This window comes from Diadema setosum, chromosome 4 (genome assembly GCF_964275005.1).
Source record: "Diadema setosum chromosome 4, eeDiaSeto1, whole genome shotgun sequence".
NCBI classification, from domain to species: Eukaryota; Metazoa; Echinodermata; class Echinoidea; order Diadematoida; family Diadematidae; genus Diadema; species Diadema setosum.
Window position 1 is genome coordinate 3,146,295 of NC_092688.1, and position 14,815 is coordinate 3,161,109.

General features: G+C 40.9%; 1 protein-coding gene across 1 annotated transcript; it reads right to left on the bottom strand.

Moving 5' to 3' along the window:
- Positions 1-284: 284 nt before the first annotated feature.
- On the bottom strand, positions 285-10,313 carry LOC140226763 (cytospin-A-like). Its single transcript, XM_072307192.1, has 5 exons — positions 7,841-10,313; positions 7,176-7,287; positions 5,232-5,348; positions 3,678-3,737; positions 285-2,071 (listed from the first exon to the last, which is right to left on the bottom strand). Exons 1-5 carry the CDS (start codon positions 10,207-10,209, stop codon positions 1,982-1,984), a joined length of 2,748 nt encoding a protein of 915 aa, XP_072163293.1. The 5' UTR covers positions 10,210-10,313; the 3' UTR covers positions 285-1,981.
- Positions 10,314-14,815: the final 4,502 nt, after the last annotated feature.

Genomic DNA, 14,815 nt, shown 5'->3' on the forward strand with positions numbered 1-14,815 from the left:
AATACATTAACTATAATATGTCTCCTTATGAATTTAACTCATAAAGCAGTGAGTTTATAAATTGAGAGTCCATTCGATCGATTCATGAAAGGCATGAAATGTAGCATGGGCCTGTGACCATAAAGGCAATACATGTGCTTTACAGCCCTCCCCGGTGGCTCTGAAATTTAACAACTATCCTCCATTATCCTACAACCCCTCCCCCCCCCCCCCCCCAAAAAAAAAAAAAAAAAAAAAGACAATATTTACTCTGAATCAAGAAGAAAAAGGGAAAAAGGGTGGAGATGAAGAATATGTAGCACTAATCAATCACTAGCAAAGAATGTGCCTCAGCGAGAGAAAGAGATTGCTTATATTTCATTGTTTTCTTGATGAACCCAAGATTTTCTTTCGAATAATCACTTGCTGTACTTGCCGTAGCATGAGTACAGCAATTTCATTCTGGCTGTCTTCTTACAGAAACACCATTTAAATGCAAAAAATCTCAAGATAAATCATCCATGAAAATCACATCCCTTTGCTGATGCTAGTGATGCATGGAAACAGCTATTTCTCCAAATGATAGTACGGTGGAAAAGCTGTAAACCGCGCCGTGAGCTGTCAGCTATATTGTTCGACCAATACCACTAAAGAAAAGAACTTGGATTGATGGCGATTCCATTCAACCAAGTTACAATCACGATTCTGATGTTACAAGTGTACAGAAGGCACACACGTTAAAAACATCGCAAGAAAGTCATGCTGGTATTAAGCATAATTATATAGGTAAGGCTTTCAGTGTGCACAGATGTCTGCATGGGCTTCATTAAGGCACAACTCAGGAGTGGCAAATTGGTTGTAACATCTTTGTCAAATGGGGGCGCTGTGCCCAAAGGCAAGTGTCAGGTGGTAGCCACTGCTGCACTGAATCATGTGACAGTCATGACTGTCACCCCATAACACCTTTTATGCATGTCTCAGATATGCTGAACTGTGTTGGGGGTAAACCTACAGTGTATGTTAATTGTACACAAATAAAAATCACAAACACATAAAATCTACCACCTCTCTTTGACTAGTGAAAATGAAAATAATGATGCCTCCTTTTGAAACAACAAATAGCTCCTACCCATCTTTCTCTTGTACAAGCCCAATAATTTGCAAGCTCACTGATAAACAGAAAGAAACTTGCAGTATATGTAGTTATTGCAGGTGCCTATGGATGAAACACCTAATTCATAGTAGCAACATATTTACTTTGGGTTTGGAAACTTCCCATTTCCTGCAATATCTAGCTCATTTCACCAATTATTCTCAAGTAGACTGGTGCAGATGTGGCTACATCAGGCACTTTTCAACAAGTAGGTCATCTGAAAGTGTCAAGTAACCCTCATAAAGCTGCCATCTCGCTTTGCATATCAACAGGTTGCCTCCAATAGTGACAGAGTTAACATCCACAACAAGTACAATTGGCCTTATCGGTTGAATACAGGAAGATAAGTTTTGTAATTCACACAGGAATCCTGCCAAACACAGGACACCATGAATGCTGTGCTTGGCAGGGACTTGTTCCCTTTCACACTCACACAGAATTTGTACACACACAGTACATCATGCCTTCACATCATGCCATTCATCTATACATTTTGTTTTAAAACACACAAACCGGAATCTACCTCATGTGCAGAATAGAATACTACATGCAAAATGCAATGCATAGGATTGGATGACTAGTCAGGAAATCCCTTCACTCGATGGACAGCAGAGAACAACTGGGGTAAAGGGTCATCACGACTCCGGCAGGGGGCGACACAGTCATATCAGGTCTAGCATGGCATCCACCAATGTTTGCTCTCTGCTGCCCTCTCTTGACGAAAACAGGAAGCAGATCCTTCACGAATGAAGCTGGGCAGATTACACCACATTAAATCTCTGTGACAGGGCAACTTCACCAGCTTTAAGGCAGTGTAGATGTCAGCGGAGTGGTGACCCTGTCTCAGGTCTACGTCTCAAAGTGCTTGTATATGGCAGTGACATAAGTCATGACAGATTTCCAGTCTGGTCTCTCCATCTTCACCATGTCATCAATATCCTGTAGATGACATGGGCAGAAACACAGGTGAAAGATAAGATCATAGTGTGGACTAGAATTGTAAAAAGCACTGAAATGAACAGCACCCTCTCTTGCCCACAAACGGTGCAATGACATTCCCTTTCACTGTTTCTCATGGATAGGAAACAGAGCAACTAAATATTCACAGAATAAGTTTATTGTGGTGTTGATATTGTCAAATTTAATGAATCATGACGAACAAATGGTACATTTCAGCAAATCTCCCTTTACGTTTGAGTATTTTTGCATTTGGTAGGTCATGCAAATTCTGCTTTAAATATTTCAGCACACTTTATCACACCTTCACAAGAGATGGATCTGGAAGGACTTCAAAACTTTTGATGACGCTGACACTGCACAACTCTAAGGGGGGGGGGGGGGGGGAGTCAGGCTGCATGATAGCAGGACAAGAAGCTCTCTTGCCACACTGAAAACTTCTGCTATTTTTCTAATATTGTTGTTGTTGGGTTTTGGGGTCTACTTGCTAGCTGGTTACTGTATATGCTGTTATTTTCGCGTAAAGATTATTTTCGCTTATAACGAGGTCACAGACATTTTCGCGAGATGTTGTTCTCGCGAATCGATGCTGACTCTTACGTTAATGCTCTTTTAACAAAGCGCATGAAGACATTTTCGTGTGTTGTTAAATTTGTGATTCAACTGTGATTCACAAAATTTGTGAAAATTAAACCCTCGCAAATATAACAGCTTATACAGCAAGTGGTGAGAAGGTATGGCAACCCTGATTTTTTTGTTTATATGTTTGGCTGCAGTTGCTTGATATTACCTATTTAAAGTCATGGTCAACGCATGAACGATCTTAACAGTCAGAGGTCAACCAAACTTTCAAATATGACCTATTATTACCAAAGCCTCATAAAGTTGCTGAAAATTAATGTCCTGACATTTGAATTTTTGAATTCTACCAATTCAAACTCTTGTGTGATATAAATGTGATTTGTCCCACCTAATTTCCAAAGGACTTCATACAGACAGGGTGAGAAAGGTGGCCAAGAAATAAACACAGTTTTGAGAAAAGTGGCTCTTAAGTTTGCAAGCAATCAACCTTACAGGAGATTTGGTATTTAAACTATATCAGCGCAATCACCCCCTCCCCCTCCCCCCTCCCCCAAGAACAATTACCCCACAGTTAAATGCTGGTTAGTGGTCAGATTAGAGTAAAGATTAAAGTTAGGGTTAGGTTTAGGTTAGGAATTTGGGTTAGGGTTAGGATTTGGATTAGGGCCAGGGGAAGGGCCCAGGGTAATTGCCCAGGGGGGTAATTGCCCCAGACCCATTTAAACAAACTAGGCCCACTGTATATCATCCTTGTAACATTCTTCAAAAAAAAATTAATAAAGTTAAACAAAAAATCCTATCCAGCAGGCAGCTAAGATATGAAACTCACCATTTTAAAACAAATATTGAATTATTATATCTTACACAAATTGCCTCACTCTGCTGTTTTCTCACGCGTATCATCTACAAATTCATACAGTAATGAAATGAATGTGGTGTAAACCGCTTTACATCGTTCAGCGGCCTCTTTCTGGCCGGGGGGGGGGGGGGGGGGGGGAATACTCACCAGGATGGATGAGATGCCGATGGATTCACCAGCCTTGAAGGCTTCTGTGAAGTTCCGCTTCTGAAATGGCAAAACCCAAGGAAGAATTTTGTAAGTTCTACTCTACTTTTTGGTCACATGGCACATTCACTGCACTCCTTTTCAGTGATACAGTTGAGTAGCTTCATCAATCATGGCATGTCGTTTCCACCTTCCACATTTCAGAAGAGATCCTTCAAACACAAAATCCATTTCAATCATTCATCACCATTGTCTGCTGAATATTTTGCAATGTTTTTAGTTTCACAAAGCTGACTGACATTTACGAAATTAACAACTTTTGATAATGTTGCCCAACATACTGTAAGTCAAATGTGTTGTAAAATATCATATTTGAGGGGGGTAATGGCTTACTATCCTATTCATCAATGTGGCTCTCGATCATGAATTCATCCACATGGACAATTGTCTGTAAAGTATCATTTCGCAAAATATCATCCTTGCAAAAGGCATGGCGTATACAGTAAATTGTGACAACATCTAGGAATCAAAGTTCTGATATAAATTACGCAGATTGAAACATACAGTACCTTGCACATTCTTGGTTTTTCTCTTACTTTAAGGGCTGTTTTAACAGGATGAGCTGATTTTGTAACAACACACATTTCCCATAGACACTTGCCCGAGTTTTCTCGGGACTCGTCCTCAACGGGTTAAGTAGCCTAAAAGAGTATCCACAAGGCTGCTGTAGTATAACAGTGTACACATGATACTTTCTTTCATTAAGCCTCTCAAAACCACCAGCTTAAAATGCATTTTATATAATTCACAAAAAGTTTGCAAATGGTACTGATAGAGCTAATAACTGAATGTGCAATTCTTATTTTGTCTGATCTACTATGGGGGGTTAGGAGATAATTGTACACCACCAAAATGTTCCCACATTTTTTTGTCCTGTTCTGCTCTGCTCTACCGGTCCTGGGTGCTACAAAAAAACCACTTGCTCACTTGGCGAGGGGGCTGACAGTGAATAGTTACTTGCATGGTTACTTGCTTCTTCACAGAATAGGGCCCTTGCCCAAGCGGCCATTCGGATGAGTGGGAGAAATAGGTTTTGTGATGACTTGTTTATATCCCTTATTACTGAGATGAGAACTTGTAGACTGTGAACGTGAACTACTCTGTGAAATGAACATTCCTCCTCTACTGAATATACAATTTGTATGCACGCAATAACATGTGAAATTATCAACAAGTAAGATTCCCTGAAAATGGCTTAGCTCCAAAAAGACACACATATTCATACTACTACTACTACTGCTGCTACTACTATTACTACTATTACAACTACTACTACTACTACATGTACTACTACTACTAGTAGTAGTAGTAGTAGTAGTAATGATAGTAATAATAGTATTAATAATTATAATTATAATAATAATAACAATAATAATAATAATAATAATAATAATAATAATAATAATAATAATAATAACAATAATAATAATAATAATAATAATAATAACAATGATAATGATGATGCCAAAGTTTCCATATTTATTAGAAGCTCACCTTGTCTTGATTGTTGAGTTCCCTCCATGGTATTGTGTCAGGGATGTAGCTATGGATGAGGGCACAGAATGCCAGACCATCATTCCAACTGCTGCTGAAGTTGGTTACCTCAACACCCTTTAAAACAACAGACAGAAGGGAGAGAGTTTACAAAATCTCAGTCAGATAACTCCATACCTGATCATCAATGGCTGGTTTCCATCATTAAATGCACTGATAAACGATGCTTTTAGAATCTCATATATATAATCTGAGCTTCCAAGTCCCACATGCTACTAATGTTTTTGATAATGTGTAAAAATGGACCTATGAAAAAAATATATAGTTAATGAATGCTAAATGCTTAAAACTAGTGAACATCTGTGAGTAATGGGAAAAATTATCTTGGTTTCCCTATATAGAGCAGAGTTGGCATGCTGTTACTATAAATAAATGGCTACAGATATCTTGAGAGCAACATCTGAACAACTTTTGTATGTCTGCATGGTTTCTCATTTATTTGAACATCATTTCACCACAAAGTCAGCAAACTTTGGAGATTTTGTAATTAAGCAACTGTGATGTTACTTAGTGCCTTCTCTTCAGATCTCTTTAACCTCAAATCATTCCCCCACACAACCATGACATCCACTGGACATAATCCTTGTAATTCAGACACTGTGAGAGCACTTTTTAAATGAAGACCTCAGGCACATACCTGGGAAAATCCCTTTACAAATTCTCTTTGACTACAGGAAATCATCAAGTACCCATACATGGTAAGCTTCTGATACTTAACCTTCACAGAAGAGGGAATCCATGACAGAAATGAACATTCCAATGTACATCACCATTGTTTTCTATGAAAGATTCTATGAAAGTCAAAAGGGATTATGGCATTGTGCTGGAAATCATGCTGCAGTACCACATTTTGAATATTGTCCAACACAATTACTATGAGTAATGCCAAAATTACTCCTCGGTGCATATATGGAAACTCTTGGGCAGAACCTGGCATGATCATTAAGCCACGATATCGGGGAGAGATTCTCAGTGAGTTCTACATGTCAGATTTCTGCATCCCTTTGGGAGGGACCAAGATCACTATGTACAAAGTTGGCTGAGCTCAAGAATGAACCAGTATGTATTACTGCACTTGGCTGCCTGCATGATGACTTACCTTAAACACAGAGATACAATGTGGCATAATACTATGGCTGCCAACACTTGTACATTTAAAGCCAGGGAGGTTTTTAAAGAGCAATTAGGGAGATGACTGCATGTTCATGCATCTCAGTGGGCAAAAATGATCCCTGAATCAGGAAGGCTTTTACATTCATTCGTCAGGACATAAAGGAGAGTTAAAGGGGCATTCCAGATGATTTTCATAATTTCACATCATGCAGTACATAAATTAATACCTCCATGAATAGATTTATGGAATTTATTGTGGTTCTTGAGCAGAGAAACAACACTTTGAAAAGCCTTAAAAAAATTACACCGAACAAGGATGTTGACATAGGATGCTCATATATTTCAGAAATGTAGCAGTGTAATTCCATTACAATGCTGCTTGCTTGCGAGTTCACCTACAACGTGTGCATAGTCTATGTATGCCTTCTTCTTTTGTTCTGCTTCCTTGAGCCCCAACTCATGCATTCTTATGGTGAGGCTACCATGTCATCACCCTTGTTCATTGCAATTCGTTATAAAATTTGAAAACATTCATATTTTTTCCTCTCAATTATCATAAATTTTGAAACTCTGTCCTCAGTATAACTAATTTATAGTTGTTCAAATGTGAAAATCTGAAAATCATCCGGAGGTCTCCTTTAGTTGATCATGGGGAGCCTCCTGGAGATTGAAGCAGACAGGGCAGCTTTGTACATATACCTGTATATACACTGTACATATACCTGTGCAGATGTGTTACACGATCATACTTGATATCAGGATATAGCGTACCTTGTAGCCCTGGGTCCGAGTCTGACACCACTTCAGTAGGGCATTCCTCTTGGAGCCACCTCCTTCACACTTCACCAGCACCGACAGCGGGTCCTTCTTGTCTGTTGCCTCCCTGCCATATCATGAACCAGATCAGCAAAGTTAGGAGCTCAAAGGAAAGCATCATGAAATGGCAAGAAACAGTAGGGTATGCACAGTGTAGTATGAATATCGTTCTCTTTTCAGGGACGTAAAGACACTCTTATTCAATTTGAACGATTTCTTTTGCCTGGAAATAAAGCATACTTCAATTCAACACAATTTGAAAGATCTTTAATTCCATTAATCTCATCAAAATATCATGTAATGCTTTCATCAATCATGACCTGGAAAAATGACTTAGAGTTGGTATCTATAATGAATTTTTTCATGTGCATTCATGACAATAAAATGATTGGCAGAATATTCTACCATGTACATTCTAAAAATATGTCTTCAGTACAATGCAACATTGTTTTATATATTCTTTATCTGTACTCTTCTCAATGCAAGCAAAAGTTCCAAAAATTTGACAGCAAGTCAACAAAAGAATCATTTATCTATAAAAGTTATTGAATGTTGCACTGCTCAAACAGAAAAGCTTTAGCTGAAGAGTGGATTTGACAGGAAAACCAGCTCATGCTCACCCTGCCTTCCTGGCGGTTGGAGACTGGTTTCCAACAGTCTCTCTTGGAGTGGGTGAATCGCAGTCCCTCATCGATGACGATGATGTTCTCCTCCCTGTTGGGATCGGATCACAGTTTAGGGACTTGGTCCTCCGTGATGTTGGGGATTCGTTGGAGTCACGGCTCGCTGTGCTCGACCTTCTGGTGGAGAAATCCCTGCTGCGGGTGAGGGCATCTGTGATTGTTTGCCGGGCCTCTGTGCGCGTCGTGGGCTGTGCCCTGGTGCGCCCAATCATGCTGTCGTCATGTGCCCGGCTGGAGCTACTCATGGCCAGCTTCTGTGACTCGGGGGATGTGATGATAGTTGTTGTGGCTCGCCTGGAGTATTGAGGTTTTGTGTTCATAGTCTTTGTTATTGCTATTGTGGTATTTCGTCTCTCCATGGGGGGCCGGTTGCCATAAGACAGAGGAACGGGGCTGGTGGAGCTGACCGGACTACTTGGAACCTTTGGCGTGTCATTGCCTGCATTACTCTCTATGGTTTTTATGAGGGACTTCACTGACAGGGCATGATGATTTCCATTGGTGAAGGTTTTGCGGGAGTTGCTCCCTCGAACGATGTCCTTCTCAGATGACTTCATTATGGCCTGCATTCGCTGACGGATTTCATTCTCTGAAGGAGTACTACGAGCTTGGCTCTGTGGTGGTGTGGAGGGTTTGTGCATTCTCTCAATCTTTCTCAGCCTTTCCACTTCTGCAGACAAACTCTTGATTTGGTTGTGGAGGTCCTGCCTGTCCTTCTCTAAGGTTTTCACTTCATCCTGAGCCTCATTGCGGTAATCATTGGCAATGACCACTGCTTTCTGCAAGTCTCGCTGGAACTGGAACCACTCCTCTGAGTTGCGGGCGCTGGTGCGTTTGAGGTCAGTCAGCTCCCGAGACATGTGCTGCTTCTCTTCTCTCAAGGTTTGAACAGCCTGGTTGAGATCAGCTATGGTGCTGAGATGCTGCTGCTTGTCATACTCCTGTCTCTCCACTGTTTCCTCCAGTTCTATGACAGTCTCCTTCAGATTGATCACTTCTGTCTCCAGTTCCTGCTTCTCATTGTCCAGTTCACGCAGCATTGCCTGATATCGCTCCACCTGCTCCTCAAAGTGATTCTTGCTGGACATGAACTCATCTTCAATTCTCTCCAACTCCTCTTGGAGCTTCTCAGCATGATTGTTGCTCTCCTCCAAGGCTCGGCCAAGTTCGAAGCACCTGGATTCCGCTGAGTCCTTCTCTTGCCTGGCATCCTCCAGGAGCTGAGCCAGATTCAGAGAGCCCTCTGGGTCCTGGTACTGGAAGACTTGAGTTAGTTTGTCCTTCTCAGCTCTTAGAAGAGCCTCTCCTTTTTCTCTCTCCACCTCAGTGCTGGAGAGCTTGCCTTTTAGCACAGTTATCTCCTGCTCCAAGGACTGCCTGGCTGCCAGAGCACTTCTCAGCATCCCCTCCATCTCCACAAGTTGGTCCTTCAATTTATCCACTTCCGACTGAATTTCTGAGTTGTGTTCCCTCAGGAGAGCAGTCAGCTTCTCTTGCTCCTCCTCATTTCTTGAGAGTTCTATGACCTGACTTGACACAGACAAAGAAGTCCTTGAAGTGCTCAATTGATCTGCAAACTCTTTCATGTCATATTCCAACTTGTGCTCATCACAGATGCTCCTCAAGTGATCTGTGAATGCTTTTAATTTGTCCATTTTGTCCATTTGCCTATAGAGGGCCTCAATGACCATTGTCTTTTCCTCACTAAGTTTATCATTATCTGTTGTCAGGTCTGTGATGTTGTCCTGAAGGTCCTTGAGCTCCTGGAGTGTTGCCTGAAGTTCCTCATTGACGGAGTAATGATTCTCCTCCATTTGCAGGATCCTGTCTTGCAAGTTTGCCATGGAACCTTCCCCATCGCTGCTCAGTATGTCCCAATTGCCATCAGACAGGTTGGATGGCTCATCCGGCAGGACGACGGAGCCATCCGATGATGATGATGGAAATCCAGGCAAGATCTGCTCCCCGGCCTGATCAGCGATGATGTAGGAGGAGTCTCTGGTGGAGGTGTCATCCGAGGCCTCAGCTGCTCCCTGCAATCGGTCCTCCACCACCGGAGCAGCACCCTCTAACCGCAGCAGGAGGGCCTTCTCGCTGTCGGTGCGGGATGCCTGCGTCTGGGAGTCAATCGTCTTCAGACGGTCCTTCAAGATGCGGTTCTCCTGGCGCATGACTTCCATCTGCTGTCGCATGAAGGTGTTCTCCTGCTGCGTCTGCTGCAGCAGCTCCTGGATCTCATTCCAGCCCTGCTGGTTGGCGTCGTTCTTGAGCGGCGCCTGGGTCATGACTGCCGGTGTGTTTTGCATTGGGACAGATGAGAGAAGAGTCCCCCAAGAAAGGATGTGCTGTTTCCACCCGACAATCGAACAGAGCTCTGTCTGTATCCTTCAGTGTTGCCTTAAGCACACTGTCATTCAGCACAGGTTGTCAAAGACATCATTTCTCACTGATGATACCTGTATAAGGAAAAATATACAAAATGCAAAAACAAAGCATGTATCATTATCAAGAAGTACATGTATATCACCATCAAGAAATAAATCATCATAGTGCATTGTTTTACATATAAAGATAGATCATTGAACCTTCATGAAAGAGCCATCACTTCACGACAACTTTTTTTAATGCTCGTGGATGCCATTCTTGGCCATTTTCCATTGCACGGCATGTTCACACTTTGGCACATTTTGAGGCAATTTTCTTTTTTTCTGTGCACAAACATGAACAGGCCAATTTTATGAGAGAATGACACGGCATGCTCTTATCTCCAAGTCCACCAAGGGCTTCCCCCCTTCTACGTGTTCCACTTAACGGATTAATCACTGTCCCAATCAATTAACAGCTCCCCTGAAAACCAGAGGGCCATCCTGGCATCCCGTGATTCAATCAGGAAATGCCTGCATTCCTGGATGCAATCAAAAATGCCTGGCTTGGATTCAGATGGGGTTCCTCACTGTCAAACCTGGCTGGAGGAATCTGAAGGGGCCCCTTAGCCCTCAGTGGATGAAACAAAGCAGTTTTTTCTTGACACCCACTGCTCTGCATCATTTCTATACATTTTTTTCCCCTTTTCAAGATTATTTACATACATGTAACACTAATTCTTGACATGCAACTGCAACCAAAAGTAGTAAGACTGCCCTGAGTGAGCTCTCAAATTTCTACTCTCTGAATTTCACCACTTTAATAATATTTATGAAATGGATGAAAAATAGCTGACTTTGGTACATGATGTTATGTGTGCACATGCATGGTATGCTTACTCTTACTTCCACTCTTAACAACTCATGGATGGAAACCAGAATGAAATTTGAAAAAAAAAGAAGAATGAAAACATCAACTAGCCAACATGATACATCAACAAAATAGTATAGAATATGCTTTGAGTCTCTGCATTTATCGTAACAAAGGAAGCTATGTTCTGCTACATTCTTATGTAAGAAAAACAATTGCAATCCATTATATTGTTGCAGCATTCATCAGAGCTGACATTTGATTATGACAAATCTATTGCATCTGACGTAAAACATTGCTTCAAAGGCTAGCTCTTTCTAGTTTTCTTTTGCCAGGCATTGTTACTGAACATTGTACTGTTCTGGCAGCAGATTGTCCAATCCATTCCATATTTGCAGCTGGCATATCTTTACCCTGTGAGACAAGGTGGGAAATAACCAGCAACACCTTCATCTATCATCGTGATATGGACAGAAATAAATACCTCTAGAGTGATGATTCACTGTCCCTGCTGAGCAGGAAAAAGAGTGGAGACTCTAATGGTTCTCCAGGGATGGAAGCATTATTGGTATTTACAGTGGAATTCTTTGGGGATGCCCCTATAGATACGAATAAATGGGGAAGGATTTGGCAATGATGGGAAAAGGGGGCAGGCATTGCAGAAATGAGGGGGGAGAATTACATGTACAATGCAGTGAGGAAGTTCTCACAAAAAAAAAGAAAAAAAAAGCAGGAACGAAGGAAGGAGCAACCATTTAGTCATGCGTTGAGAGCTCTCTTGAGGGACAATCTCTGATTCAATTTGCCTCTGCCAAAATTAGATGTCTTTTCTCCTCAGCCACTTTCAGTTTGAAAGTACATGTAATAAAAAGTTCCGGTAATAATGTCCCCTTAACTCTCGGCTGAAACTGCAGGCACATAACTTTTAGAGAAGCACATATTTATAGGCAAGACCTTTATGGAAGGGAAATCATATGCAGACAAAGAGAAACTTAATATGTTTCCCTCCTTGTAAATTCATTTGAAATACTGTAGGCCTATGCACTTAACATTGGCGACTTTCAATAGAAGAGTTCAACTTAATGACCTATACACTCAGGGTAATGTTCTCAATATAGACTTTCAAGTTTCCTGATTAAATCCAAAAACATGATGCACATAAATCTTAGTTGATACCCACAAGATGGGCTTTGAAGATCCTAAGTCAATACAAATTGGCACAACATTTTTCTTGAACAAGATTTTTAGCCATCTTTTTTTTAAAGCTTTGTTTTAATTTGCATTGCTTGTATAAACTGAACGTTACAGGACAGAATTCCTAAAATACCAAATGGGCATTCCTAAAATATTATCAATCAAAAACAACTGTCAATTATCACATCTGAATGCACAACATCAAACAGTTGTGACTGCCAATAAGTGGGGCCCCTGTAGTCCCACATTTATTCTACTACCAGGTATCATTACAACAATCAGTGAAAACATGAGGAGATACATTACATGCGAGGTTAGTTCTGTGCTCAAGTTGATTTGACAAAAAGAGTGATCGAAAAAAGCTGGGGGGGGGGGAATATAATGTTTTCATGGAACATCCAGATCAGTCATAATCACTGATGTAAATGAGATGAGCTGATATTGCTGTCTGTCATTTAGTCTTTAAATTGTAACTGCACACAAATCTTAGCTCAAAATAATGAACAGCTGCTGCACCAAGAGCTGTAATGACTCTGCAATTATAAATCTTCAAAGGGATGGTTTGCTAAATCATTAACAAAATTATTTTCAAACCAACTTAATGTATAACCCAACAGCAGACTTTACTCTCTTAATCAAGGTCAAGTTGAAGTGAAGTAGAGTTCTTCCTTTAAAGGGATGGCATAGTTTTGGTTAAGATAGGTGATTTTGATTTTAATTTTAATGAGATAATCAGAAACCACTTATGAAATATTACAGAACATACAATTCTAAGAGGAATTCAAACCTTATTTGACAAAATCGGTTTTGAAAAGGTTGCGATATTAAAAAACAAATGAAAACAAAGTGGTCCTAATAAGAAGTGGGTCCCATCTTTCATTTGGACCTATTTGATTTTGGATATCTCGGCTATTTCAAAACCAATTATCATCAAATAAACTTTGAATTCCCCTTAGAATTGTATGCTCTTTCATACTTCATGAGAGGATTCTCATTATCACACAAAAAAGTTAGAAACCTGAATCCCTATCTCAACTAAAACTATACACTGTACCATCCCTTTAAGACCATGGGAGTGATGAACCTTTGGAACCCATCCCTCCCATGAACCCATCCCTCAGGTTGGTAGATGGAATGAGTGCTTCATGGGCAGCTACAGACAGACTACCAGCAGTCTCAGTCCTGTCAGTCTCCATCCATTTCACTAAGGATTGAAGGATGAAAGATGCTGGCCATATACAGGGATGATCACCTGTTAGCCTAGCAGACACTCACATCCTGGGATTCCATCACATTCAGGCTTTCAAAGTGCCCTATAACTCACGAGCGTGTGAGGAAGGCGAGTCGGAAATAGAACTGCCGATGAAGAGGATGACAGCCAATTGAAATGCTGTGATCCACGTGAGGTCATCTTTGCTCTCAAGAGAGGCTTGTTCTGACTACAGGGTGTTCAGGTCAACAAAATACTAGCACGGTATAGCAACAATGTATACCAAAACGATATAGCTATATGATGAATTTATGTCTGAACGCTGACTAACGAAATGACGAACAACGACATGTATAACGAAACGATGGTCAGAGCATCGTTTCAAACTAGAACTCGATAACGAATCAGCATTTCATCATGTCCATTGTGCATCTGAATGTATGGCAACCATATAGGCCTACCAGTATAACTGGGCGGGGCTTAGGCCTAGGAGCGCACACAAAAGGTGACCCCATAGCTGTCACTCATGACCATAACAGCATGTGCAGTGGAAAACTGCACATCTACAGGTTATGTATACAACCTTTTCCAGAACGGTCGAGATTAGCATCTGAACGTTCTGTCGGCTAAACGATGATTCTTTATACTTCGTTTCTTTTATTAAGTTTTGGTATAAATTGGCTTGCGTCTGAACAGGGGTTTATTCTCAACCTTTGCTTCTGCACCAATGCCCAGGTCAAAGGGCACATGCATACATGTAACTGTGGGTAAGCTCCTCATCACGGATAACCATAAATTGGTCCCTTTTCAATTTCCCTCATCATGCATTTTTTTTTTTTTGCGGGGGGGGGGGGGTTGGTTGGTTTTTTTTTTTTTTTTTTTAAAGGACACACAAGAACTCTCTACAAATCAATGCATACAATTATGTACCTGCAATCTTTCTTCATTACCTGGATCTTTTTTTACACATGATTGGATGATAGCCACAGATAAACCGCGAGTCTGGTTGAGCTCCGGGAAAACATAGGGTGATACATCACACTACGCTGTCACAACTGTTCATGAACATAAAACTCTAAGTTTGTCAGAGCAACCCTCATTGGGCCAGGAATTTATGAAGTTGCAAGCAATACATACATTGTATCTTATCAACAAGAAAGACAGTGTGATAATGTATGACTTCTCTATATAATCAGCAGTGTGCATGTTATAACTATAATGTACATGTAGTATCCTTCAAACAGTTCATAGGAAATGCCTTTGACAATGTGTAA